This window comes from Ambystoma mexicanum, chromosome 4p (genome assembly GCF_040938575.1).
Source record: "Ambystoma mexicanum isolate Mex_15411 chromosome 4p, UKY_AmexF1_1, whole genome shotgun sequence".
Classification (NCBI taxonomy): Eukaryota; Metazoa; Chordata; class Amphibia; order Caudata; family Ambystomatidae; genus Ambystoma; species Ambystoma mexicanum.
In genome coordinates, this window is record NC_090927.1 from 1,063,728,325 (window position 1) to 1,063,754,348 (window position 26,024).

The following is a 26,024-nucleotide window of genomic DNA, read 5'->3' on the forward strand; positions in this document are numbered from 1 at the left end:
GTCTTCTTCCATGCCAACGCCGTGGCTTAAGACTTCGATCAGCTCTTCCTCAGAGGTTGAGGCCGAATCCACGACGACCTCCTGCCCCCCCTTTTTCTTCTCCGTCGGAGGTTTCACGGGGGTCCTGTCGATGGGCATAAAAGAGGACTCCCTCCGCGGTGGCAGGGAGACTCTGAGCCCCGAGGTCGCCACCACTGGTGTAGCCTCCACAGGCTGAGCCAGGGCCGCCGCGACTTTCTCAATAGAGGCCTTGGCCGGATGGATTAAGGCTTTCACCACCTTAGGTGCGCTCACCGCCTTCTCCTTGGGGGGGAGGGACACTGCCTCGCTCTCCCTCCAATGGGGCCTTCGAGCTCGACCGGGGCCTCTCCAGGAGCTTCGCCGGGTGCTCGGCCTTCCTCTTACCCGAACCAGAGCGTTGGCTCGTGGTTGATGGTGCCGGGGAGGATGCGCCCTGCCTGGCGCCCGTAGAGCCCAACCGTTCGGCGCTCCCGGTGCCAGCGGACTCGCGGTGCTTGGCCTTGTGTTGGACCCCCGTCGCCGGGGCGTCCTCACAGGTCTTAGAAGACCGCTCGGATTTCTTCTTCTTCTTCTCGCCTGACGGGCTCTTCCCTTCCAGCCAGTTGGCGAGACGTTGATGGCGGTCCTTCATGGTCCGCTCCGACATATTGCCGCAAAACGCACAGTCCTTCTCCACGTGCGTCTTGTCCTCATGTAGGCAGTAAAGACAAAAGGAGTGTTCGTCCTCCTTAAAGACATTCTGAAGCTGGCATCCAGGGCAGACCCTGAACAGCTTTCCGGGCGTCGAGCTTCCCTTCTCCTGGGCCATGTCCGAGATGGGCCTGAGAAACTTCTGGAGTCCTCCAAAAGCGTGGCTCGACGAAATCTTCACCCTTGAGGGGCGTAGACGAATCTGACACGGGTCCCCGTTGATCGGATGAAGAAACGGTGGAGCTTGAGGCTCTTTTGACCGAAAAATCGAAGTTTTTGAGAAAAAAACGTGAAAAATAGCACTAACGCTCGAGAGCAATAGCACGAGGATCCCAACACCTGAACGTGCGGTAAAAATCTGAAGATGGCTGCCAGAAGCGGGGCTTAGGTAGAGGGCAGTCATTGGCTGTGGTCAGTATGACGCAGAGATCAGTGATTGCTTACTACTACGAAAGACAGATCAGAAACGAAACTGATGCTGGTTTTTTCTTTACCGAGGATTCCCAGCCTGACGACGGGGAATATTCATGAGCATGTGAATCCATGCCAGACCCCATTCTGGAGAAATAGATTTAATAGAATGTCTGCCGAAAGGGCAGGATTGTCCTTAAATACACACTGTTGGTTATACAGTCCGGGCTGCTAAATCAGGTGTTTTTTAATTTACTAATTATAATTTCAATATCCTAATGATCAAAATGAAATGCCAACAGTTTAACACTTTTATAAGTAGCCTCTACAGCTGTAGATGCAGACGTGTTGTATTTAGTCGTGAAATAGTCCACCTAGTCACGTTCGCTTACTCTGCATGCTTGAACCAAAGCTTGTTGGCGACCCTTGTTATTCAGTTCCAACCAGATAGCTCAGGTGGCCTTAACTATTTATTGGCTTGATTCCGTTTAATGTATAATGTGCAAAATGTCATGTGAACGTTTTACCCATCCACAGAGATTTGCATTTTTTTGTGTTTTAGGGAAAACTGTCAATAACCTGCACAATTAAAAATTCTAAATATGTTGAAAGTTTATATGTACACTTGCTGTAATTAAATGTTAAATCAACAAGTTGGCATATAGAATGCACACCATGTGGTATTGTGGCTAAACTTACCTCAACACTTGAACCCTTGTTATTCTGACGGCTTTGTTTCAGCAATTCCAAAAGCAAGGGACCACTTTTTGCACCTTCCTCTTCTACAATACCTAAATCGCGTGCTAAATGTTGACGTTCTTGCGTGCCATTCAACTGAATAAGAAAAACAAATACATTTTGAAAAACAAGCTGTAAGGTGTTGTATGATAAAGAATAACCAAATGCTGATCATTACATTTAACTCAAATAACAGAACACTTTGGTTTGTAATTGACAAAGAATTTCTTCTTTGGTGCAAGTTACCACAGATTGTGACAAAGTCCCCTTTCTGCCCTATGGGGTCATCTACTTCCCCAAGCTAATGAACGATGGGTGATGGGCTGTTTAATGGGAGGATCCGCTATTCACCCACACTTAGTCCCGGTCTCGTGGCAGGTGATTGTCAGAAGGCCCAAGGACAGTGTCCTTTCAAGGGATTCAGCTCCTGCTCTGGGGACTGCAAATGAATAGTGATTTCACGTGTAGTCTGCCCTCAAGCGGGGACCAGTCACATGTTCTAAGAGCTAATAAGTACGAATGCAAAGGTTGGTGGGCCAAATGAAACATGCAGCGTATACACCAGTTAACTCGCAACCGGTTACCAAGAACCTGCTTAGACATGTGAAGCACATTAACAATGGTCATGTAGTATTCAGCGCATGTGCATGCCGACCACAATCACTTTGAGCATGCCATTGTGACCACTCAGCAAGCCAGCACACTAAGGCATACTTCTCAGCAAGCTCAGTCCAAGAGTCTGCTAAATAGAGTAACGCTACAGTCGCTCCCCGGTAGCACACATCTACACAGACAACATCTTATATTGTTCTGAGGGCCTGTTCAACAAAGCAACACCACAGACCTCCAACCTACTGCATCACCAGCTCGAGCTGCTGTTGCTAATCTAGTCTTTACTATACTTCCGTTCAAAGACCACCATGAGCTGTGAACGCGTACTGCAAAATGATCAGCAGCCTACAGGGCCAGTCTCAGAAAGGAAAGCACCACTCAAAATGGAACACCAGCCTTTTAAATGCTTGGTCGTTCTTCATGAGCCTAGGCTAATCAAGGTGACAATCAGATTTGACGAATCAGAGCCCCCCGGCCATTTACCTTCACAGACGTAGGCCCTAACAAGTAGCCCAACCGATGGGGATGCGTTACCAATATATTTTTTAAAACACTGCACCAATCAGGTTGGGTGGAGGTTTGAAGTAGGAGCTAATGAGGTTGGAGAAGGCCAGAGTGGGAAGAAGGAATTTGGGGATGCAGCAATGAAAGAAAAGAGTAGAGGACAATCTGGAGAAGGTTGGTTGAGAACATCAGGAGGTGGAAGGACAAGAGAATCAGAAGGTGGTAGGGGGAAGAGGATCAGAGTGGTAGGAGGAGGGAGTGAAGAGGAAGTCAAAATAAGGAATTGGAAGAATATTACTGGGAGAGGGAGAACCTCGTCGGCCAGACTAGGATGGTTTGGGAGGGCAAGACTGACCCAGGACAACTCGTAGCCATGAAAACATGATTTGATGGGACCAAGCGCACAGCTTGGCGTGATGAGTAGGAGCCAGTCAGGAGTAATAAGGTGGAGGGACAAGAGTCCGGATTCCGGGCAATAGAGGTGATGGAAGCCTCCTTTATTACCATCATTCCTGGAAGAAGAAATGGTGCAGTATCCCATTAAATCTAAGACTGCAAATGAAGGAAATAGTCTCCTACTACCCTTAGAGGTCAAGACTCAGCAACGCCTACTCGAAAGAAATTGGTACTGTGAGACTAAGTGACTGGGGTGTCCTCCCAATCATTGGGAGTCGTCTTCCGAGGCCTTAATACTGCCAAACTGTTCAATGGAATCCACTTAAGATTTGAGATGAACGTGCTGAGTAGTTTATGCAATAAGACCATGTACCTACAATGTTGTATAAAGACTTTGTGGACCACAATCACCCGCCTGACAAAATCAGTTTCTCTGAGGTATGACCCTCTCGAACAACTCAAAAGAATGTCCACAAAGACATCAGGTGCATTTCCCTACTGTGGGAAAACAGGTTTAAATTGCACCATAGTCACACAAAAATGGCCCATTTGCATCCTGAATTGGTTTTGTGTCATGGAGTAGGTTTCTCCAAAGCACTTAGGCTAGGGCAAACAGCACAAAAGATACATAATACTTTTATAAACTTTTCCTAGGGCTCCACAATATATTTTCGCCACATATCCCTTCTTATTCCACATACCAACATACATTTTGATACTTAACAGAAACAATTGTACTATAATCGCTAAGGTTTTAAGACTACACACAGTTTGGAGGTGTGCACCTCTTTCCCCTTTACACATGTCTCTAAAATTCTCCTGTGACCACCCACATTTGCTGGTCTTGAAGGAATTTAATGAAAAAGTCAATCCTGCTGTGATTCACTCATAAGCCCCTTTGTGAATTCAAGTTAACTGCTTCAAAACTTTTTTTCAGAATCACTTGAAACTTGCTTTTCGGAGACAGCTGAGCGGATTGGACCCCTTGGTTAAAGTAGCAGTACCATCTTTCAAAGCTCAAGGGTTTGACGGAAGGCCCAACACTCATGTAAGGATCAAACAGTTTATTCTACTAAAAAAAAAGTTTGGATAAAATGTAGATATTTTCCGTAATAGTGAGTGAAGGTTTACACGGAATGAAGCAAGTGATAGGAATGTCAAAGGAAACACCTACTGAAACGAAAAGGTCCTATTAAAAAAAGGTAATCCACAGATTTGGAGGTACGCAGTTGCTAGTACCTTGATTTGACACTTTCAGGTAGCCTCTGGCCCTGGACGGCTTTAGGAAATGTTAGCTCACTGTGACGCTGGGTGTTTTGACCTCGTGAGCGATGGACCTGCTGGGAGATAGCGTGTGGACTTCCAGATAACAATTGTGTTATTCCCAATTTGCCGCTGGGCTAACTGTTAGGCTGAAGTTAACATACCATCCCCCATCCAAAGGAAATGTGCAGAGACCTGTACTGGCTACAAGCTTAAAGCAACCACAGGCTTGCTGCAAGTTATAGGTCCGTGGGAGCCAGCCTCCAGCCGTGGCCTGTATGGCCTTCTAAAGGCTCTTACTTTGTGAGCACTCTAAATTGTTCTGCTATAGCCTTCTCGACTCAGGTTTTCAGTGAGCCTACCAGTATCAGATTATGAGGCGTTTAGTTTCCTTGGTGAGCTTTCCAGTCCAGAGTTCAGATTGGTGCTTGCATCTAACCGGTTTCAGGTTTTTTTCTGGATCTCTGCCTCTTGCAGCACATGTTATCTGCTAGTCTGCCTCTTCCCTCTCTCCTGGTCTTTAGGTTTCTCTTGGGAGTCTGTAGGTCTAAGCCTGCAAGCCTTCAGAACAGGTCCACAAGGTTCTTAATGGACGTTGCCCTGCTTTTCTAGTTGCGCCGCAGCTCTAGTCTCATGTCTTACCTCTCAGAATCTCTACCAGCTGCTGGCTCACTTGGCAAGGTCAAGTGTTGTTTCTTACAATGGCCGCCACTGTCCACCCCTCTATGGTTTCAACCTTGCTCCGGTTTTCCTCGTGCCCTCCCTCTTACCTGGATTACTTCCAAACTCTTCCTTAAGCTCTTCTATACCTCCTCCAAAGCTTTCATCCGTTTCTTCCAACCTTCTGTGCTTTCCTCCATAGCTTTTTTATGCATCCATTGCCCTTGCTCTCTCCACACTGCCATCTCTTCTCCGAACACAGCAGACTGGCTCAGCCACTGCCCCCTTTATACAGTTCTGTGCTATCAGCTTTTTTTGGATACATGTGTCTGTGATCGACCTGACCGTAGGACTGGTTGTTCACTACATGTTCCACTGTCATCCCGCGTCTACCCATTGTGCCTGAACTACTGATTGCCAGTCCACTACTCCTCAAGCTGAGGATTGGAAAGGGTGCCATCTGGGAGTCAGGTTGGCCTTGCCATAGTGGTCAACTGATTAGACCATGGGTGCCTTGAATGAGCATGAATGCTGCTCGCTTCCCCTTTCCTGCTGCCTAAGCAACTTCACTGCTTCAGAGACTGTTGCACAAACCAAGTGAGCATACAGAATGCACTCACATTGAATTTCCTAATGGGAAATACTGGTACTGTTTATGCTTGTCTGCTTGTTCGGTTCAAATGTGACTTAATCTCCATGTCTAGAAAAGAGCAAATGGCTTTGTGTGATTGAGGATGGGGTGGAGGATCTGGGCGATACTCTACATACATCCTTTTGGGTTGGCATCACTTAGCAAGTGCCCTTACACAGGCCCTCGAGTCCCTCCCAGCCTGCTTACAAGCTCGCTCAATGGGACTGTCACACATATTAATGAATTATTTTTTCACTGACTGATGGCATATTGTTATATCATGTATCCTCTTCCCCCCCCTGCAGGCTTGCCATATATGGAACCTTGGGCCTGCGATGCGAGAGTGTGGCAATGACATCTGCCTCTGTCGGTATTCCCTCCCTCCACATTCCACAACAAGAGTTAGGCGGTCACATCTAACCGCCCTCGGTAATGGTTGCCCAGTACTCTCCTCGTCTGTAGCTTAACTTCATAATGCCTCCTGAAGCATTCTACATGTAAATAAAGTTACTTAGCTGACTCAGCTCAGTCACTGCTTCTTCATTTAAAATACACATGTACATACACAATCTATTTTGTTGCTAGAATGTTTTTATTATGATTATGGCTGTTTTACTTCTATGTAACCTGTTTTGTAAAAGATTCTTGAAACCATATACAAAAAAATACAAAAAAAAAAAACAAAAAAAAAACATGCATCCACCAATTAAATGCACCCATACACACATACATAAAATACAAATGCAAATGCAAACTCACTCTTTCCCCATGAGGCACAAACAGGCACCCCTCCTCACCCCAACCAGTCCAATCACCCCACACACAATCAGGTACACAATGACCAATCACGAAAGTCTGTGAGCTCCAGCTGGATGTCACTGGAAACCCCTTTGTGGAAAACAATACTGGAAAATAATTTGACTTTCATAAAATATATTTCACTTTCTGCAGACACCACAGCTGCACTGGGATAACCACATAACAAGAAACTGATAAGGCACAGATTTTTCTTATGTTCAGTGTCACAGATTGCATCAATAAATCCCAGACTTCGAAAAAGGTTTCCATTTTGAAGATGTTAAAATCCCTTTTTTTAATAGTCTTAATGACTTTTCAATAGGCACAGAAACAAAAGTCTCGCATTTATAATGCCTTCAGGTTGTCTCCATGATAATATGCATAGCCAGGTTAGGAGACATGGTAACAAATCATAAGCAACATAAAATCGCTGCAATGCAGAATCAAAGGGAGATTTACTATAATTCATGCTGCCAAAATCTACCGATCATACCTCACCTCTTCTGCTTCTATTGGCATATCATCCCCCAATATTTCTTTCCATATTTTCACGACAAAAGTTCTGTGGGACCACTGTGCTCCCTTTCTCTCACATATTCCTGGAAAGGGGACCACATTTCATGAACTTGAGAAAACGTCCATTGATCAGGGCTGTTATTTCTCCATGACCATTACTACCCATATCTTCACCCACCACTGTCAGGGTGGGGCTGGTGCATTTAACAAATGAGTAGTTCACTCTGCCATAGTCCCATACAAAGCATAACTTCCCTCCACAACATCCCCAAGGACCAACACCAGAGGAGTCATGGGCAAATGTACACCAGTCATATTTTATGTGCCCCAACATTTCCTTACAATTTGTGTCTTTGTGCAGACCCACTACATGAGTCCCAGGTTTTCTATAGCCCCACAGTCCCCCCAAAAATAGGGAGGAGAATTAGGGTGGACTCCATTAATACTTACCAGTGTGAGGTACCATCAGTATAATTGTATTTACTTTTGTATGGCTGTGCATTTAGATGATTTATGTGCCCTTTCCCATATGCGTTTCAAGCACAATTCTCTCTCCCAGTTTTCCATGAAAGACATCTTGTCTTGGGGGTAGTCCTGTCCAGCAATTTATATAGTTAAGAGATACATCCCTTTGTCAAGACACATTTTATCGACACATTCCTATCACGTGTGGCACTAAACTGGGCTGCCCGTTATCCCCATTACTCTTTGCACTATCGGATCTCAGAGGATATTACAGGGATTTCCTTCGGAGGGGAGGAACATAAAATAATGGTGACTATTTGTTACTGGTGCTGACTGAACCAGAGACATCCCTTGCAACATTATTAGTAGAACTGGGGGAATTTAGCATAATAGTGGGGTTGAAGTTTAACATGTAAAAATCTGAAATTTTCAACCTCTCACCAGGACAGGGTGCGATTAGACAGACATCCCAGTTTAGATGGGCAAGGGGAGTTTGGGGGGGAATCAAGTACCTTTGTAGTGTTACAGCATTTTTCCCAGTCGCGTGAGTATTCGTATAGGTGCAGCATTATTACAGTATACATGTGCACATTGTTTGTTTGAAATTCTGTGTATTGTATGGTATGCATGTGTTTGCGTATGTTGTTTTGTATGCAATGCAAATTATTGTAATTCGGCATGCACGTCTGTATATTTTTACCCATGTGTTGATCATTACGCACGCCTTTTTATATGTACTTTTTCGTGTGTGGTTATTTTAAGCTTTTTTTCCAAATGTAGGGAATTGTCATTATTGTTGGGAGACTCCTGGGTGTATTGGCTGGAGCATTATGCATGCCGACTGCCAAGTGTTTCACCATTCCGTAAAATTAAGGCGGAATGGCTTTCTTATCGAGGCGGCAAATGGCAAGACATTCTTCAGCAACTTTGTTTATTGTCCCAATGTAGTCAAGCCGCCGGATTTCATTTTAATCCACAATGGTGGGAATGATCTTGGCTACAGAAGAGGAACTAACATTCGTTGTAATTAAAACTAATCTGCTTGCCTAGCAGGGTTATTTCCAGAAACAAAAATTTGTTTTTTCTGTTTTTTGGCAGCACGGAAAATGTGGACTATGGAAGTGCGAACCATAGAAAATAATCGAGCTTGCACAACTGTAAACAGATGCATATTTACATTTTCAGTTGAACATGGCCTACATTTTATTTTTGACCAGAAACATTAAGAGTCAGATTGACAGTATTTTTAGGGTAGATGGAGTATATTTGACAAATGAGGGGGGAATATTTTTCTTTAGGCAATACTCTTGAAGGCGTGTGTTAGGTTTTACAGTAATGTGCCACTTTAGTTTTGTTTTTTTCAATAGCATAGTTTGCTATTAAATTGTTATGTCTTTCCTTGCCTAAATGTATATTTCCTTCCGTGAGGGTATGTTGTGATGCATACCCATTGGGGTAAGGGTGTATATGCGGTGTGTGGTTATGGTAACGTTGGCCGAATATTGTTCCTGGAATTAGGTCTTTTCTTGCTCAAGTGTATGTTGTAATGTGTACACTGTGGGGGTAAGCGTATGCTTTGTGTGGTTATGCCATTGTTGGCTGAATATATTTGCTGGACTTATGCATTGTGGTGGATCAGAAAAAAGGACACAGACTATTAATGTTTCAGGGTGGTGTATTCAAATAAGAATAAGGCCTAACTTTCCCTATCACTATGGGTGGTCCCTACCCGACTTACTAAGGTGCTCGTCATTCTGTCGCAGAAGTCCAAATAATGAAGTCCGCTGCCCAATCTACTTTAACTGACCCTACCACCATATAAACTAACCTAGGTTCGGAGAATGTTTCTCTTCTTCTTAGGATACTTCTAGTATCAGTCGATAGATTAGTATATGATCCTTAAATATCCTCCGGTTACTTCTTTGATCAGTCTCTGTAATCCTTCAAATGACCTTGTAAATATTCCTCTTTCTTTAGGATCTCCCTTCAAGGGTTCTTCAACAGGTGTATCCGCTTGTTTAGGCTTTGCAGTATCCTTTTGGATATTTTCGGGACTTCGGGTAGCTATCCCTTATGGTTTGGTATATTCCACTTCAGTTATCTCTGAGAATACTGGTCTCGTTTTCCACTGTATTACCATTGACGTTCCACTCCCTTTGTTCAGCTTTTCAACAGTTTGTACTTTCGTGTTATCACATTTTTAAAGTTACTTTATATTCTTTTCCTGGGGTAAGCGAATGCTGGGTCTTCTCTTTCTATAGTCAGATTTCCCACAGATTGCTCATTCGTGGTACGGCTCTTTAAATCCCTTTCTTTTATTCTTAACTTCGTTTCATGGTTAACACTGAGACGAGGTGGACTAATAAATGCCAGATCTCTAATTGCACATGCTACGGATATCTGCGACCTAATATCGGCCAATAAGTTGGACTTCCTCGCTATCACAGAGGAATAGGCTGAACGATGCAGCAGGACCCCTTCTGTCACTAGCGATCTCGGATGGTTATACCATAATGAGACAGGATAGAAGTAATATGCGAGGCAGCGGCATTGCCATCATCGCCAAAACTAGCCTAGGTATGAGAACTACACCTACCTCAATCTCCAATTCATGTGAAGTGCTTTCAATCAAACTCCCACTACTTAATTCCTAAACATTGTCTGTCCACCTCATATACAGACCTCCTGGGCCCATTGGAACATTCGAGGAGGATATTAACAGTCTTCTCTCCAACAATCTTAAAATATCTACACAATTACTTGTCTTAGGGGACTTTAATTTGGGATACTACGACCCCTTAGACAAACACGCCACCACCATTGCCAATACCCTCACTGAACTGGGCATTACTCAAAACATTTCAGAACCCACCCATATCAAAGGGAGAATCCTTGATTGGTTGGCAGACTACAATTGCACCGCCAACATCACATCCATCTTACCACAACCTTGGACTGACCACTTCCTCGTGTCCTTCGAACTCTATACCTCTAGAACACTCCCTCTAGTGTCCACCTTGGCCCCACCCTGTCCAATTAGGAATAAAAAGAGTATCACAAAGGATAAAGTGATTCCTGCTATCCTACCCACTCTTAACCAACTATCGGAGCACCTAGACCCAGAAACGCTTGTTGAAGAGTATAACACAACTATGCTAACCACTCTTGACAACATCGCCCCTCTAAAACTCAGACCATGTAAACCCAAATCCCACCTAAACAAATGGTTCACTCCAGAACTAAAGGACTTATGACAATTTAAGAGGAGTTGCAAATCCTTATGGAGACTAAACCCCTCAGAAGAGCACAAAAATAAACTAATGGTAATCTCCTCACGTTACAAAAAGGAAATCCAAATGGCCAAGCAAAACTCATAACAAGCGTATATCTAATGCTAATTCGAGCATGAGGAAAATGTTCACCATCCTCAAGGAACTAGAGTCACCCATACCCATTCCGGATATATGCTCTAAAGATAAAACCTGGTGTACAGATATACAACAAGCACTATCTAACAAAGTAACCATGCTCCAAAAGAAAAGAGTTAGGAAGCAAGCCTCACTCAATCAACTATCCCAGGCTAACACCAATCCCTACTCAAAGAAACATCAACTGTTCGATTCACGTTCGCACAAACCTCCACCCTGGAGGTAGAGAAAGTAATCCTCTCTCTCAAGCCATCCAATTGCTAAGGCGACCTTTGCCCGGCCCAACTCATAAAAGACGCAGCCAGAGACCTTTGTATCTAAACTTATCAATGCCTCCTTTGCATCGTGCATTGTGCCAACCACTTGAAACAATCCTGGGTACTGCCTCTGCTCAAAAAGCAAACCCTTGACCCACTCATACCTACTAACTAATGCCCCATCACGACAGTCCCATTTCTGCTAATAATCCTGGACAAGATTGCCTACAAGCAAATTCAAAAATTCTTGGAACAACATAAGCACCTAGGAGCACCCAATCAGGATTCCGACCCCAACATGGCACCGAGACCGCCCTCATCGATTTGAAGGCACAAATAGATGAGTTACGAGATAAAGGTAAAACAGCCCTTCTCTTATAGCTTGACCTGTCGGTGGCATTCAACCTTGTCGACCACAAGGTCCTTTGTAGCCACCTAGACTCAGCTGCACACTTCTCCAAAAAGGCTATAACCTGGATGGAGTCTTTCCTCAGCGATAGGACTATGAGGGTGTTCTCCCCTTCAGCGGCAGCAGACCCTATCTCCATTGTGTGCGGAGTTCCCCAGGGCTCCTGTGTCTCCCCGACCCTATACAACATATTTACTAAGCCCCTTTTTGATGATCTGGACCAACTTGGTATCACCTACACTAATTATGCAGATGATACCCAGATTCTCCTCCCACTTTCTGGGGATTACAACAAGGATTTGGCCTTGGTAAATAGGGTGCATCTCATCATCCAGGCATGGATGGAAACCCACGGTCTATGCCTGAATGATAAAACAGAATCAATCATCCTGGGCACTCACTCCAATCTTAAAAAATTAAGCCAAGACTACACCTCTTTCGAGATTGATGGCATCATCATCAAGGTGGCCAAGGAGGTGAAGACACTTGGCTTTTATCTGGATTCCACCCTCTCCTTCGATAAACAGGTGAATTCCTTGGCATCTGCCACAGTTTGAACATGTACGCTCATTAGGACAGGTAAACACTTTCTCTCTGATGATAATTGTATGATCTTAGCTAGAGCCCTTATTCTGTCCAGGCTTGACTACTGCAATGCCCTATACATCGGTGCTAACAAATTCATCATCCATAGAATTCAAATTTTACAAAATATTGCCCTGAGAGCAGCTCTAGGCGTGCCTAAAGGAGTGCACATTTCTAAGATATGGCGCCAAAATAACTGGTAGTCGACCCAAAACAAAATCCACTTAAAAACTGCATCCCTTACTCACAAAGCTTTGAATAATGCAGCACCCTCCTATCTTACTGACAGTTTCACTAGGAGAAGCTGCGCAAGACCATCAAGAACCACTAATGTCAATAGCCTTATACCGAGATTCAAGCTGGTTAAGGCCGGGGGAGGTAGCTTCCCTGTCCGAGCGGCCCAATAATGGAACTCTCTACCACATTCTTTACGTGTTGAGCAGCCATTCCTCAAATTCAGATCCAACCACATCAATCTGCTGAAGACATCAGACAACTAGTTGTTCACTAGTTATACTCAACTCCCATGTCATCTGCTTTTATACATTCCCCACCCCCTTTTGTACATTCTCCCTTCCTCCATCTTTCGACCGCTATTGCCTGTATAAAAATGCTTTGCTTATTATCTGTGTATTGCCTGTATAAAAATTGCTTGTGTATTATTTGTAACTTGTAACTGAAAGCCTTGCATATTCTGTACTGCATGCGCCCGGTTACCTTCGGTTCTGGTGCGCATTATAAGTGAATAAAACAAACAAACGAATTGGCTGACCAGTATAATGATTCCCTCTTTGAGGCCACCTGCAACTTCAGTACTCCCGGTTACCTTCAGTTGCGGTCGGGTAAGTCTTCCTGTGTCGGGTTCCTCGGAATCCTCCTCTCTGGGTCTCGCCCACAATGCCTTTCCTTCGTCAGTATTCACTTTCTAACAGCCTCTCCTCCCAGTCTCTCGTCCCTAACTAGTACTCAGTGCTTGTGTTTGGGACTGAGAACCTTGTGGCTCCACAGTCGCGATGATCTCAGCAAAGTCTGTTGGACTTGCGGCCCACCTCGCCTCTCCATCCATGGTCTCGCCACCACTGACTCCTTGGTTTCTCCCCGTCGAGATTCTCGAGCTGCGGATACACCATGGCTGTGGTGTTCCGCTCTCTGGACTAAAGAGTTTGAAACTCGCGGGCTCTCCGATTCTTGTAGGTGTCATGCTGCTTGGGACCTCCCCGAGCCGAGGATTGCGTTCCTCTCTTGCTCCTCTCCCTATATGCCTCGTAGAGGCTCCCTTCAACATAATCGTCTCAGTAGATTGGTTCTTATTTAATGGGACATATTCCTTTTCAGTAAGATCATGGCATCTCTGCAGTTTCTTGTTCCCCAGTCTTGATGTAAGCATGTTTCTGCTTCATGAGATTGTCCTATGTAGGCCATAATGTGAACAGGTGTAGGGAGTACCTCACAAGAACCTGAGTCCCTGTCCCCAAAGGGGGAGTCTCTCCAGGTGATGTCCTACATGCCTCTACCTCTAGGGAAGGTATTGTGGAGCAGGCTCACCTCCCTAGCCTCACAGGAGGCGGCTCCCCCCCCTTGGGGAGGAGGGACGAATTCCCTTGATTCATCACAGTATTTATTTTGTTGAGTTTATGTTCAAATAAGTACACAGTAGCAATGAGTGCATGTGATATGTTTGTAATGTGTAAATAGTGGGGGTGACTGCATATCTGTGTGGTTATGATAATGGGGTGAGTGTGTATGTTGTGTGTATGGTCATAATGTTGGCTGCATATTGTTGCTAGAATTATGTATTGTTTTGCTTTGTAATGTGTGCTGAGACAAATCCTTCAAGGTCATCACCCCCGACCCCCCAACCCCTGATGGGGCAGCCGCTTCCCATGAGTCCAGGGAGGTGCGGTGCTACCCGATAGGTCCCCTGGGGGTGTTACTCGGCGTGAGGAGCTCACGGGGAGAGACTCCCCCGCTAGGTAGAACGACGATCATCTAAGGGAAACATGGTATTCCAACCCTATACCCACCTCCAATACATCCACATATCCCTTAAACCGCACCTCCATGTTACCCAACTATCCCATGTATGTGTGTAGGGCTATAGGGCCGACTCCTACTGAGACGAGGAAGAGGACAGATGACTCAAGTAAAACCTATGCGACTCCAACTGAGATGATTAAGAGGCATAGAGCCATGAAGAATACCTTGTGGAACGGTAAGCACCAGTCTAGCTTTCAGCAGAGGTTGGACTGGGAGGTTAGGATCAAAACGGACAAAGGAGTGAGAACTGTCTGAGAAGCCAGAGGAACTGCTTTGGGAAAAGCCACAGCGGCACCAGCATCCGAAGAACCGCCCAGCCAGGGGGATTCAAGCGATATGCAGAGAAGAAATCCCTCCGGTCTCCGAGGAACGAAGAACCTGGTGGTGTGGAGCAGACCTAGAGCAGCCCTGGGAGCGGGAGACTGGTACCGGCAACAAGAAGCAGAGAACCAGAGCTGGCGGGCAGAGAAACTCCCTTGCAGCCCAGCGAACAACCGCAAGCACCCAAGGAGGATTGGCAGAGCGTCCAGAGGTAAAACTGAGGTATCTTACTCGTGACAGGACTTTGTGAGAGAGAGAGAAAGTTGGATAAAACGAAACAGAAGAGAAAACAGGGTTTGGGACCCACATGCAAAAACAAGGTATATTTCTCCCGGCAATGCTTGGCAGGAGAGCGAATCAAGTGGGCACACCAGCGAGAGCAAGAAGAGGATCTGAGATCCCTGTAGCAGTTATGAACTGCGCAAAGTAAGCCGGAGAAAAGGCCAGGCGAAGGGAGACATTCTCCCTAGTGTTGTGAATTGCAAAGGAGGCCTGAGAGAAGGCAATGGGAAGGGAGACATTCCTCCTGGTGTTGTGTACTGCAAAGAAAGCCTGAGAAAATGCCAGGGGAAGGGAGTCATTCTCCTTGGAGAACTGTGAAGTAAGCATGAGGAAGGTTGGGGGAAGAGAGTCATTCACCTGGCATTGTGAAAACATTCAGAGCAAGATACCTGGAGAAGGGGGGCATTCTCCAGGTCCCCAATAGCGAAGAACCAACTATGGGCAATCAATAAGGAATGCTCATGTTTGAAATGGAACTTTACCCTTTTAGTTTGAACTGAGAACTTTAACACTTTACAATCTGGAACTTTATTTTGTGGCTTGGAAAGGGATCGAGGCCTGGGGAAGGGAGTCATTCCCTCAGGTAAAGATCCCACATAAGACTTGGAACTGTGATCCGCTGTCCAGAAGAAGGCATTACATTTGGGGAACCACTAAGGGCTAAACTAAACTGCTTTGAACAGGAGGCAGACTTTTTGACAGAAGCTGAAAAAATAAGATATTCCCCACAAGTGACTGAACAAGCATATCAGAAAACCAAAAAAGAAAAGAATATGGAGGTTTGTTCCATCAGGTTCCATCTGTCAAAAAGATATAGTAATCATTCTGATAATGTTAGAAAAATCTTAAGGAAACATTGGTTAAAGATTTGAGGCGATAAAAGATCTAGCACAGGTAATAGATTATTTCCTGTGAATGACATACTCCAAAGCACTGACTTTAAAACAACAATGATCACAAGGTATGTTGCCAAGAGCCTCAAGTAAAAAAGCTGCCTCATTATATCTTAGGAGAAAGAAGACTGGCTTTTTAGATGCAACAAATGTAAGATGTGCCCATATGCAATAGCAACAGACTGCTTGAAATATAATAATGATCTGAACACATGGAAAATTATTCATATGATCACAGGTTCAACACAATATGTAGTCTGTCATCACATGTCCATGTTAGTTGGGATATGTAGGGTCCACTATCGGCGACTTAAAGCTCTGTATCCTCCAGCACTATAGAGCTATTAAGAATGCAGACTTAAGCTACCCATTGACAGCACATTTTGATAAAAAACATGGTTGAGATGTGCATTTGATGAATTTGTGGGGTATTGCACATGTCCCTAAAAATAAAAGGAATGGAAATAGAGAATTGCAATTACATAGATTAGAATCATGACTGATAATAAAGTTGAATACAAGGAAGCCTAGTGGGCTGAATCGTGATGAAGAGCCATTTGCATTTCTTGATTGAGCATTACCTTTTGAATCTTGAATGTAGATGATTTGGTCCATCAGTGATTATGTCGTGAGATTGGAATGTTAAATCTAGTTTTACAATTCAGATACAGATCTCTAGAATTTGATGAGAATGATTTGCATATCTGGGGTTATGGTAAATTGCAGATGTGCGAATGTATATTAGGGTTGAGGTAAATACACACTGGCGTTACATTATAGACAACTATTGACTGGGCTTGGTAAAATGCTTTTCTCATCTTTTTACCTGTGTGATCGTTGCACAACACTTGTTTGTGATTGAAAAGAAGAACAAGTTACTTACCAACTGGTAACGTTCTTTCGACTGGATGTATTCCTCATCTATGACATGTAATGTCCACAGCTGTGCTGCTTCAGAACTTTTTCCGGCAAAGGGCGCCCTGCGTCGAATCGGTGTCCCTCGAAGGCCTCCGTCGAGGGTGACTTCATCGGATGTTATAAACAGCACGCACAGCGCCCATAGCCTCAGTTCTTGTTTTTCCCCCTTCACAATGTGTGGCACATGTTCCTATAATACAGCATTGACTGCACCTAGCTTTGTTAGAACAAAAGCTGTAATGGCATGGGAAATTCTCAAGAGGGGTAGGCTGGGAGGCCGATGAGGAATAAGTTGGAGGAACATGCAGTCGAAATATCGTTACCAGTTGGTAAGTAACTTGTTCTTCAAATGGATTGTGTCCTCCAACGTATTCCTCATCTATGAGACTCCCAAAGCAGTATCCATGAGTGGAGGAGGGAGAAGAATGTAGACATACCCAATCAAATGGCAGAGTAAAACACTGCCTTACCAAAGGCGACATCCTGAGCATGGGAAATATCCAGGGCATAATGCTTAACAAACGTGTGTATGGAAGACCATGTTGCAGCATCACAGATGTTCTTTACTGGTATACCCCTCTGCAGGGCTGTCCCTAGTGGAATGAGCCCTCAAGCCCTCAGGAGGCTGGGGGGACACCTCATGCAGCCCTCCCTGAGCCTCCTAGGAAGGGCTGCATGATGTGTCCCCCCCCCCTCCGTTCGGGGTGGGTGAGGAGAGGGCCACCACAAATGGTGGGACATGCCCCCCAATAGGTGGGGCAGTAGGGTTTGGGCACCCTGGGGGCAGATTGGCACACTAATGTGCCCATCTGCGCCAAGCGAAGTTGGGCAAACAAAGAAAATAATACAAAATCGTAGGCTGCTTTTTAGGGGAGGCTGAGGGGCACCCTACATTGCCGGCGAATGTTCTACTGTAACGGGGGTGGCCCTCTCCCCCCCCGCCCCAAATGGAGGACCCCACCTCATGCATCCCTCCCTGGTGTCAGATAGGGGGGCCCACCTCATGCATCCCTCCCTGGGGTCAGATGCCCCTTCCTAGGAGCAGCTATCTGCCCCCAGGGAGGGTTGCATGAGGTGGAGCCTCCATTTGGGGTGGGGGGGTGAGTGCCACCCCCGTTGCAGTATAACATTCGCTGCCAATTTAGGGTGGCCCTCAGCCCCCCTAAAAAGCAGCCTACGGTTTTTTATTTTCTTTATTTACACAACTTCGCTTGGCGCAGATGGCCACATTAGTGTGCCAATCTGCCCCCAGGGTGCCCAAACCCTACTGCCCCATGCATTGGGGGGCCTGTCCCACCCTTTTTGGGGGCCCACTCCCCCCACCCCAAATGGAGCGGGGGTGTACCTCACGCAGCCGTTTGTAGGAGGCCCAGGGAGGCCTGCATGAGGTGCCCCTGCCACCCATTTGGGGTGAGGGGGGAGAGGGCCCCCAAAAAGGGTGGGACAGGCCCCCCCAGTGTGTGGGGCAGTAAGGTCTGGGCACCCTGGGGCCAGATTGGCAAACCAATGTGCCCCTCTGCACCAATGCAAGTTTCGTAAACAAAGAAAAAAATGGAAAACTGTGGAACGCTTTTGAGAAGTTTCTAATGGGATGGGGCATTGACCCCCCCGCCCAGCCGCAATGGAGTGGGTGCCATGTCATGCAGCCCTCCCTGGGACCAGATATCTGCTCCTAGGAACGGACGCCTGAGCCCAGGGAGGAGTGCAGGACAGCCCCCCCCCCCATTATCTGCCCCTGGGGAGGGCTACATGAGATGGGCCGCCCCCCCAATTTGGCCATGTGTGGGTTCCCACGGGTGTACTCTTTTGGAAAATGCGTGAGGTTCCCTGTTTTCCTTGCTGGATTCGACACCCTAGGCCCAAATCTGTAGGTTGCCCACATGAACAAAATGGGCAGTGGCGAAAGGCTTAGGGTTACCTGTTGGGTGTCTTGGCCCACGTTCAAGTTATTATGCTGCAACACTTGGTGCTGTGGGTTTAGAAAATCCAAGAGGGCAGAAAAGCCCACATTTGCGACAGAATCCTGGAGAACCGTGCAGTTTTGCGCACAGCAAAATTGTCCCCTGACCTGCCACCCACCAGTGCGAGCGTGAGGGGCCAGGAGTGCCATGAGTGAAATGTGTGCCAAAGGAAAAACAGCAGTGCCGGTGGCTTAAAAAAAAAAAAAGCGCTTTGAAATCAGCTTTGTTTCTCTGAAATGCAAGCTAAAAATGCCTATTTTAAACATCGCAAGATATTCAAAAATCTCAATGAACACCAGCAGACATTTGGCAGAATGTATTCTTATGTGCATACTAAATCTGGAAAGAGAAAGAGCCCAAATTAATGTTTATAACAAAACTGGCTGAGCTGTGGATGTCAGCAGCTGAAGTGAAATTGGACTGAAAGACACTAAAATCTAAATGTTTAAAATAAATGAGTGACCTACTGTTGAGTGTCACATAGTTTGCAACTGTTGAAATGTCATGGTTTTGAACTTAGAATCAGCGTTCCAGCTGCATGTGTAAAAATTGTCAGTTTGATTTGAATGTAGAAAACTGGGTACTAAAGTGACATTTAGCTGAAGCCTGGCTTGAAGAGTGTGAATTCTGCCCGGCAACTACCCATGACAGGAGTGAAACTTGCTCAGCGACTCTTCCCAGGACTGGCTGCATTCTGCTGCCCCCACCAAAAGGAGATGACACCTCCCTGATTGAATCAGGGGAGGAGCACCTGGGGACTACAGGAAACTAAACAAAGCACTGTCCCTGGCAAATGTTAAATTAGGGGGGGGTCGTAAACGGCTTCCTCTTGGAAGGAATCGGGGAGGGGCACTGCATCTGTGAGCCAGCTGAGCTTGGGGGAAGTGGATAAACCAGAAATTCCACCATGTGCTTTGGAAAACCACACCCCTTTGGGGCTAGAGCATAATTTTAAAAAAGATGCATAATTCATAGTGCGGACTTGTAAAAATTATATAAATAACATCATTCTTGTGATTTTTCTGTGCACATTTTAAGAGGTGTTAGGACCCTGTGGTATGTTCTTGGGGATAGTAGCGGAAAAAAGGTTGTTACTCCAAATGTATGCCTGTTAAAAATCTGACACTTTATCATCAGAAACCCATATCCCTCGTGCACATTTGTGCAAAATCTGGAAAGGTTTAGAGGTCGTTATCTGGATGAAAAGGGGAGAATTCTGTCCTAAGTGGACACGACATCTTACAAAGACAGGGATCAGATGGTTTGGTGCTACAGAAAATATGTTAACTGGGCGTATAATATTAGAAAAATGGTACATAGATAAATATGTATTTGGATCAGAAATAGATTTGTGTGCAATTTGACAAGGGGAGGATCCTCTGACCATAAACCTACCTCATCACTCTGACTCACAACCCAGTTCCCCCAATCAAGGGAGAGAGGAGGAACTGGCCAATGATAAGTTGAGAGGGTTGGGCATAGAAGATGAGCCGACCCTCCCACTTTCTAAACACATAAAAGGAGACTGTGCAGGACAGGTAGGGACATTCACTTCCCACTTCAAGCTGATTTCTTGCGGAGTGTTTTGCTTGAAAATACCAGCTCCAGCACTTAAGACTTCAAATCCAGACAGAGACCAGAACTTTGAATTCAGACTTCAGAATTTGTCAGCAGGCCTCAAAATCTTTTGCAAACTGATTCACCCCAGACTTCCAAGGGGCACATCAGAGTAAAACAGCCGGGCTGAGCTGTTTGATTCTGGCCTAAAACCCTGTGCCAGAAACACCCAGAAAGCAGAGCTGTACCCGGAACCAGAGACCAAACTGCCGTGCAGTGCCAAGAACTTTTGCCAGAACCAGAGATCCAGACTGCTGTGCAGTGCCGCCAGCAGAGCTGACCCAGATCACTATGAGCAGAACCAGGCAGAGACCGTCTGTGGCAAGAGAACCGCAGTCAACCTGACCCGATCCGTGGCGAAGTCGCATTCCTGTCCAAAATATAGTGCGAGTACCGCCAGAACTGTGCAAAACCCAATCTCTTAGTTTAAAATAATCTAATTCAAACTATTTTAACCTATTGAGAACTGCATCCTAGAAATCTTGTGTTCCTTCTGTGATCTCAAACCTGAAAACTGTCATCTGTTATTCTGAGCTTGACTTTTCTTTTGAGAATCTACCTTCACGAAATCGTCCGTATCTCCAGAACCGTTTGCGAATATTCTAAGCTTTCCAACGAGCCCTAAACCGACTTGCTACTCCTTATAGTGCCTCCGTAATTGCGCTCGACGCACGCGACTAAATTGCCGCGATTTGACATTTTGCTTCATTTCAGCCACGTGTAAAAATATTTGTCTTTTGCTTCCTTTGCTGAAATTTGTTTGCAACCCGACAATCATTCATAGAGCATTGCTAAAGTGATCCTGAACTAACTTAAAGTAGCTGTCACTCACCTTGAACCTCTAGAGGGAATTAAAATAATTTTTAGCATATTTTTCCCTTCTTTGCATACCACCTTTAAAGCACTTTGCCTGTGTTTAAAATCATCCCTGTTGATCTAAGCTTGCTAGGGAGGGAACTGAATTGGGATTGTACTGTGATTGTATTCCTGAAGACTGTGTGTGTCACTTCCACCTACTTACATTGCATAGAGGGGGGGTGAATTGCCAAAAGGGCCCAGAATTTATTACCCAGAACCCCAGCCAAAGTGAACATTGTGTTTTTTCCCCCACCAAATATCACACTTTGTCGGGGAATTGTGGCTAGTAAAAACTGGGGCAATTTGCGAAAAGGCAGGCCTCTGTGGATTCCCACGGGTGTCCTCTTTTGGAAAATGCATTGGGGTTCCCTGTTTTCCTTGCTGGCTTCGACACCCTAGGCCCAAATCTGTAGGCTGCCCACATGAACAAAATGGGCAGTGGCGAAAGGCTTGGGGTTACCAGTGGGTTACCCTTTTCCTTTTGCACCCCCGGTAGGTGCACCCACACATGTGAGGTACCGTTTTCATCGGGATATGTGTGGGGACATGGGAAGGTAGGCCATGTGTTGTTTGCGGTGTGTTTAGGTGGGTGGCCAGAGCGAAATGTGCAGAAAATGTGTTTATTTTCCCACATTTCGGACTTTGCAGGGGTGTCTGGGTAATAAATTCTGGGGCGATTTGCGCAAATCATACCTCTGCGGATTCCCACGGGTGTCCTCTTTTCGGAAATGCATGGGGGTCCCTGTTTTTCTTGGTGGCTGCAACACCCCAGGCCTAAATCTGTAGGTTGGCTCCCCAAACCCTTTGGGGGGGATAGCAATGGTTTAGCCTTATTCCTTCGCGCCCAGTTAGGTGCACCCACACATGTGAGGTACAGTTTTCATCGGGACATCTGTGGGAACGCGGGACGGTAGGCCATGTGATGTTGGGGGCGTGTTTCTATGGGTGAGCCAGAGCGAAATGTGCGGTAAATGCGTTTTTTCCCCATATTTTGGACTTTGCAGGGGTGTCTGGGTAATAAATTCTGGGGCGATTTGCCCAAATCATACCTCTGCGGATTCCCACGGGTGTCCTCTTTTCGGAAATGCATGGGGTTCCCTGTTTTCCTTGGTGGCTTGGACACCCGAGGCCCATATCTGTATGTTGTGCCAGTCGGCAGAGCGTCTCAAATTCCGGTCTGAAAACAGACTTGGGGTTACTTGTGTTTTAGGCTTTCCCATTAGCGGCCAGGTAGGTGCACCCACACGTTAGGTACCGTTTTCATCGGGACATCTTAGGGTAACGCGGGACGGTAGGCCATGTGTTGTGTTTGTGTGGTTTTCATAACGTTTTGACCCATTTGCTGGTGCCCTTTGTCACACAACCCTTTCATTTCCCAAATGTGCCCTACATTTAGTCGCTGCTTTAGGCACCATACACTTTTGTAACCTGCACAAGTCTCCTACCCTTGAAAAGGTCTGCCTGTGCTGTTTCAAAAAATGTATGCTTGCCGTTCCGCACCACATTGGTTTTCCCGATTTACACATGCTAACTGCGTCTGTTCAGGCCGTGAGCGTAAAACTCCTGTGTACCATGGCTCAGTGTTTGGCTTGTGGTATTGCTTGTTTTGTAAAACACTACAAAAAATGTGTGCTTTCCTAACTGCAAGAGTCGGGGGAATGTAGCGGAGCATTGCTTTTCTCAAAATTCATAGAACCCATTTCCGTACCAAGCCAACCATGTCCAACACATACCTTTTTTTTCGATAATTTTCCCGCTTTTCCCCCCAATCTATGGCATTTTCCCCTACCTAGTGTTTGCCTGACCTATGAAAATCACCCCTTCCTAAACTTGGAATGTTGTCTACTTTTCAGAAATATATGCCTTTCCGTCCTCCAATTCGGCTTTCCTACCCTTTTCTCCCATTCCATCCATGCAAGTCCAATTGGCAAAAATGGCCAAAATCGCCTACCTCTCACAAAACGGTTGATAACCACATCAAAATAATGTTTTTCCGTTTCCACTCAACCTGTTCTTGAAAGCCAGGAAATTGGGGAACTCAGCACAGCAAACCATTTGTTCCTAGCTCTTACAAGGAAAAAACCACCGGCTTCTTTGTACATCATTTTATTGGCATTTTTTGAAAAAACCCAACATTTTTGCCCTTTTTGCTCATTTTCTCTCACCCTCCTACAGCAACCTAGGATTCCTGGGTGGCGCTACGACAGCCTACATGTGGGAAAAAAAGGAGCCAAATTTGGCCGACATATCTCATGTAACAGAAAAGTTACAAGGTATATATAAATGGGTAATCCCTATTTTTTGTTAACGGGGGGTCAAAACTGTAAGAAGGGATTTTCTATGGAGAAAAAGTTTGTGAAAAAACAGATCGACTACCCCTCTCTTTAAGTCCTGTATGGGTCACAGGTGAAGATGAAGGTTAACCTGTACAATTTGTTAGTAAGGTTATCGCCTTTTTGGGAAGAATTGCAAAAAAATGCTGCTAGGTACAAAAAATTCTATCTTTTTAATAGTCACAAGAATACCTAAAAACGTTACAAGCTTAACAAAACATAGCAAACTTAATACATTTTCAATTAAAACATTCAGTCATCATTCATCTATTCTAACAGGGGAATACTACAACTTAAACAGCTTTGTGCATAACAGTGAGTCAAAATATGCATTAGTGACAGGGGAAAAAACATTAGGTTTTCCCTTTAGCAGTCGACATATGTTTCGGCCCTTTGTAGTGTACCACCTCTGTCAACAGTGATCACTAAGGTAAATGTTGGGCCATCTTCAGGACAAATGGTTACTTTGTGGTAGATTATTCTTGTTCCCCATTAAGCACACTAGCAAATCTAAAAGGATAAATATACATATATTAATGTATAAGAATGAAATAGAAAAAGAGTTGCAATTCCCAACTGGATAGCATCAAGGCGATGGCTAGATTACACTGTTCTAGACACGCACACTAAACCCACCTATGGTCCATAGACTGAAGTTAGGACTATTGAGACTGGTCAGACTCTCGGATGTGGCCGGGTATTGCCATCTCTGGTCTTGGTTCCTATAATTAATTAGAAACGACCATTACTTAGTGTTATGTTACTTCTACTACAGGCTATTTATTAAGTGAACTAAATTGACTTACAGATTAGCAACTTCTGTGGCTTTGTTTTCAAGGTTGGTCTTTGTATTTCTGTATTTCACTTGGTACCATTCATTGGCAGGGCATGTACCGTTATTCTGGTGGTTATAGTGCTGCCTAAATCAAAGGAGAAAAAGAACTCGCTGTTGAATGGATATATTACAGCATGTTAGAATAGTCATCATTCTTTTATGACTTTATTGTTGCTGTGTTTATTTAAACATGGACTGTGGGCCGCAGGCTGTTTGCAATTAATGAAAGCCTGTGCTATAATATAGTCGGCTTTATTCTTTTATGACTTTATTGTTGCTGCGTTTATTTAAACATGGACTGTGGGCCGCAGGCTGTTTGCAATTAATGAAAGCCTGTGCTATAATATAGTCGGCTTACAAAGCGCCTTTTGCATTATTGCTTGTGAAACTCTAAAGGATATTGCCCAAAGATGCATGACATGGCTATGGTTCATTTTTCTATTTTCTATAATTATTTTAAATGTACTACTGTCACGAATTATAAAGATAGACAATGTGCAAGCATTTGGCCCCGTGTTCACCGCCTTGCAAACTGCAGCTTGACTTTTGCATGTTTATTTAAAATGCACGTGTTTCTATGACCTGTTGTAATCAGTGCCGTTCGTGTCAGATTTTACGAGCAAGCTTATCAGTCATTGTGATCACTGTGTCATGCTGACAGTGCGGTTAAGGCTTGTATAATTTAAAACTCTGAATTCATTGAAGCTGTTCTAACGCTTACCTTGATCTGTGTTGTTTATGTCCGAGTGAAAGCTGGAAGTCTGCAAGAGCGGCAAGAGCTCGTTCTGCAGAGTAATGGTGTGTTTTTGAATCGAGTCACGTGATAAGAGACCCGTATTTACCTCACATTTGTAGCCTTTGGAACGTGACTATAAGGCTGCTGGAACTTGTAGTCAAGGGCCAAAAAAGGCCATGTTTTGTATTATTGCAAATCAAATGCCGGCCGTATGAATGACACCTTTTGTAATATTGCACCTGGTAATGTGATATACTCAAGTGATTTATAACAGCTACTGGCATCATATATTAGAAAGCGCCTTTGTATTATCCGGTTGTGCCGCAATTATATTGGGTAATTTTGCACTTGCATGGCCCCCTTTCTTTTCTCCGTTTAATTCCAAAAAATAACACCTATAGATAGTGTTATCGGTATTGCAATAGTGTGTGGGGAAAAGCAGTGTTTCTATGTGTTGGTGGTCTGTTTAGTGTTACTGTGTTAAAGATCGCCCACTCCTTTTGTTATGCAGAACGCAGCCTGGCCTTCATTATCTAGCATTTGATGTGTCCACGGGCCATTGTTTTTTGGCGCCCTAGCGATATTTGTATGAGGGGAGATGTACTCTATCCTTCCTAGATTGTAGCTGAGAGTCGTCATGCACTATAGGTTGTGCTATAATTTGTTACGTGGCAGTCATGGGGTCCTATTTATACGAGTTTTGCTCCAGAGTAAGGGATCTTGATACTGGACAGCTAATTCTAGCAAGCACCCTTTTTAAAAAGGGAGCCTTCAGATATAACCACCCATCAACAAGTTAAATAGGGGTGGCTTCAAAGGAATGCATTCCATTCTATGGCAATGTTCAGG

At 45.0% G+C, this 26,024-nt stretch overlaps 1 protein-coding gene across 8 annotated transcripts in view; it reads right to left on the bottom strand.

The window, feature by feature from the left end:
- The window catches only part of CEP43 (centrosomal protein 43), an 816,584-nt gene that overhangs the window by 543,000 nt on the left and 247,560 nt on the right, over positions 1 to 26,024 (bottom strand). For all 8 annotated transcript variants that reach the window (XM_069606648.1, XM_069606650.1, XM_069606649.1 and 5 more), the window contains one exon: positions 1,822 to 1,956. In XM_069606648.1, the coding sequence (XP_069462749.1) occupies positions 1,822 to 1,956 (135 nt within the window). The remainder of the gene's footprint in view (positions 1 to 1,821; positions 1,957 to 26,024) is intronic.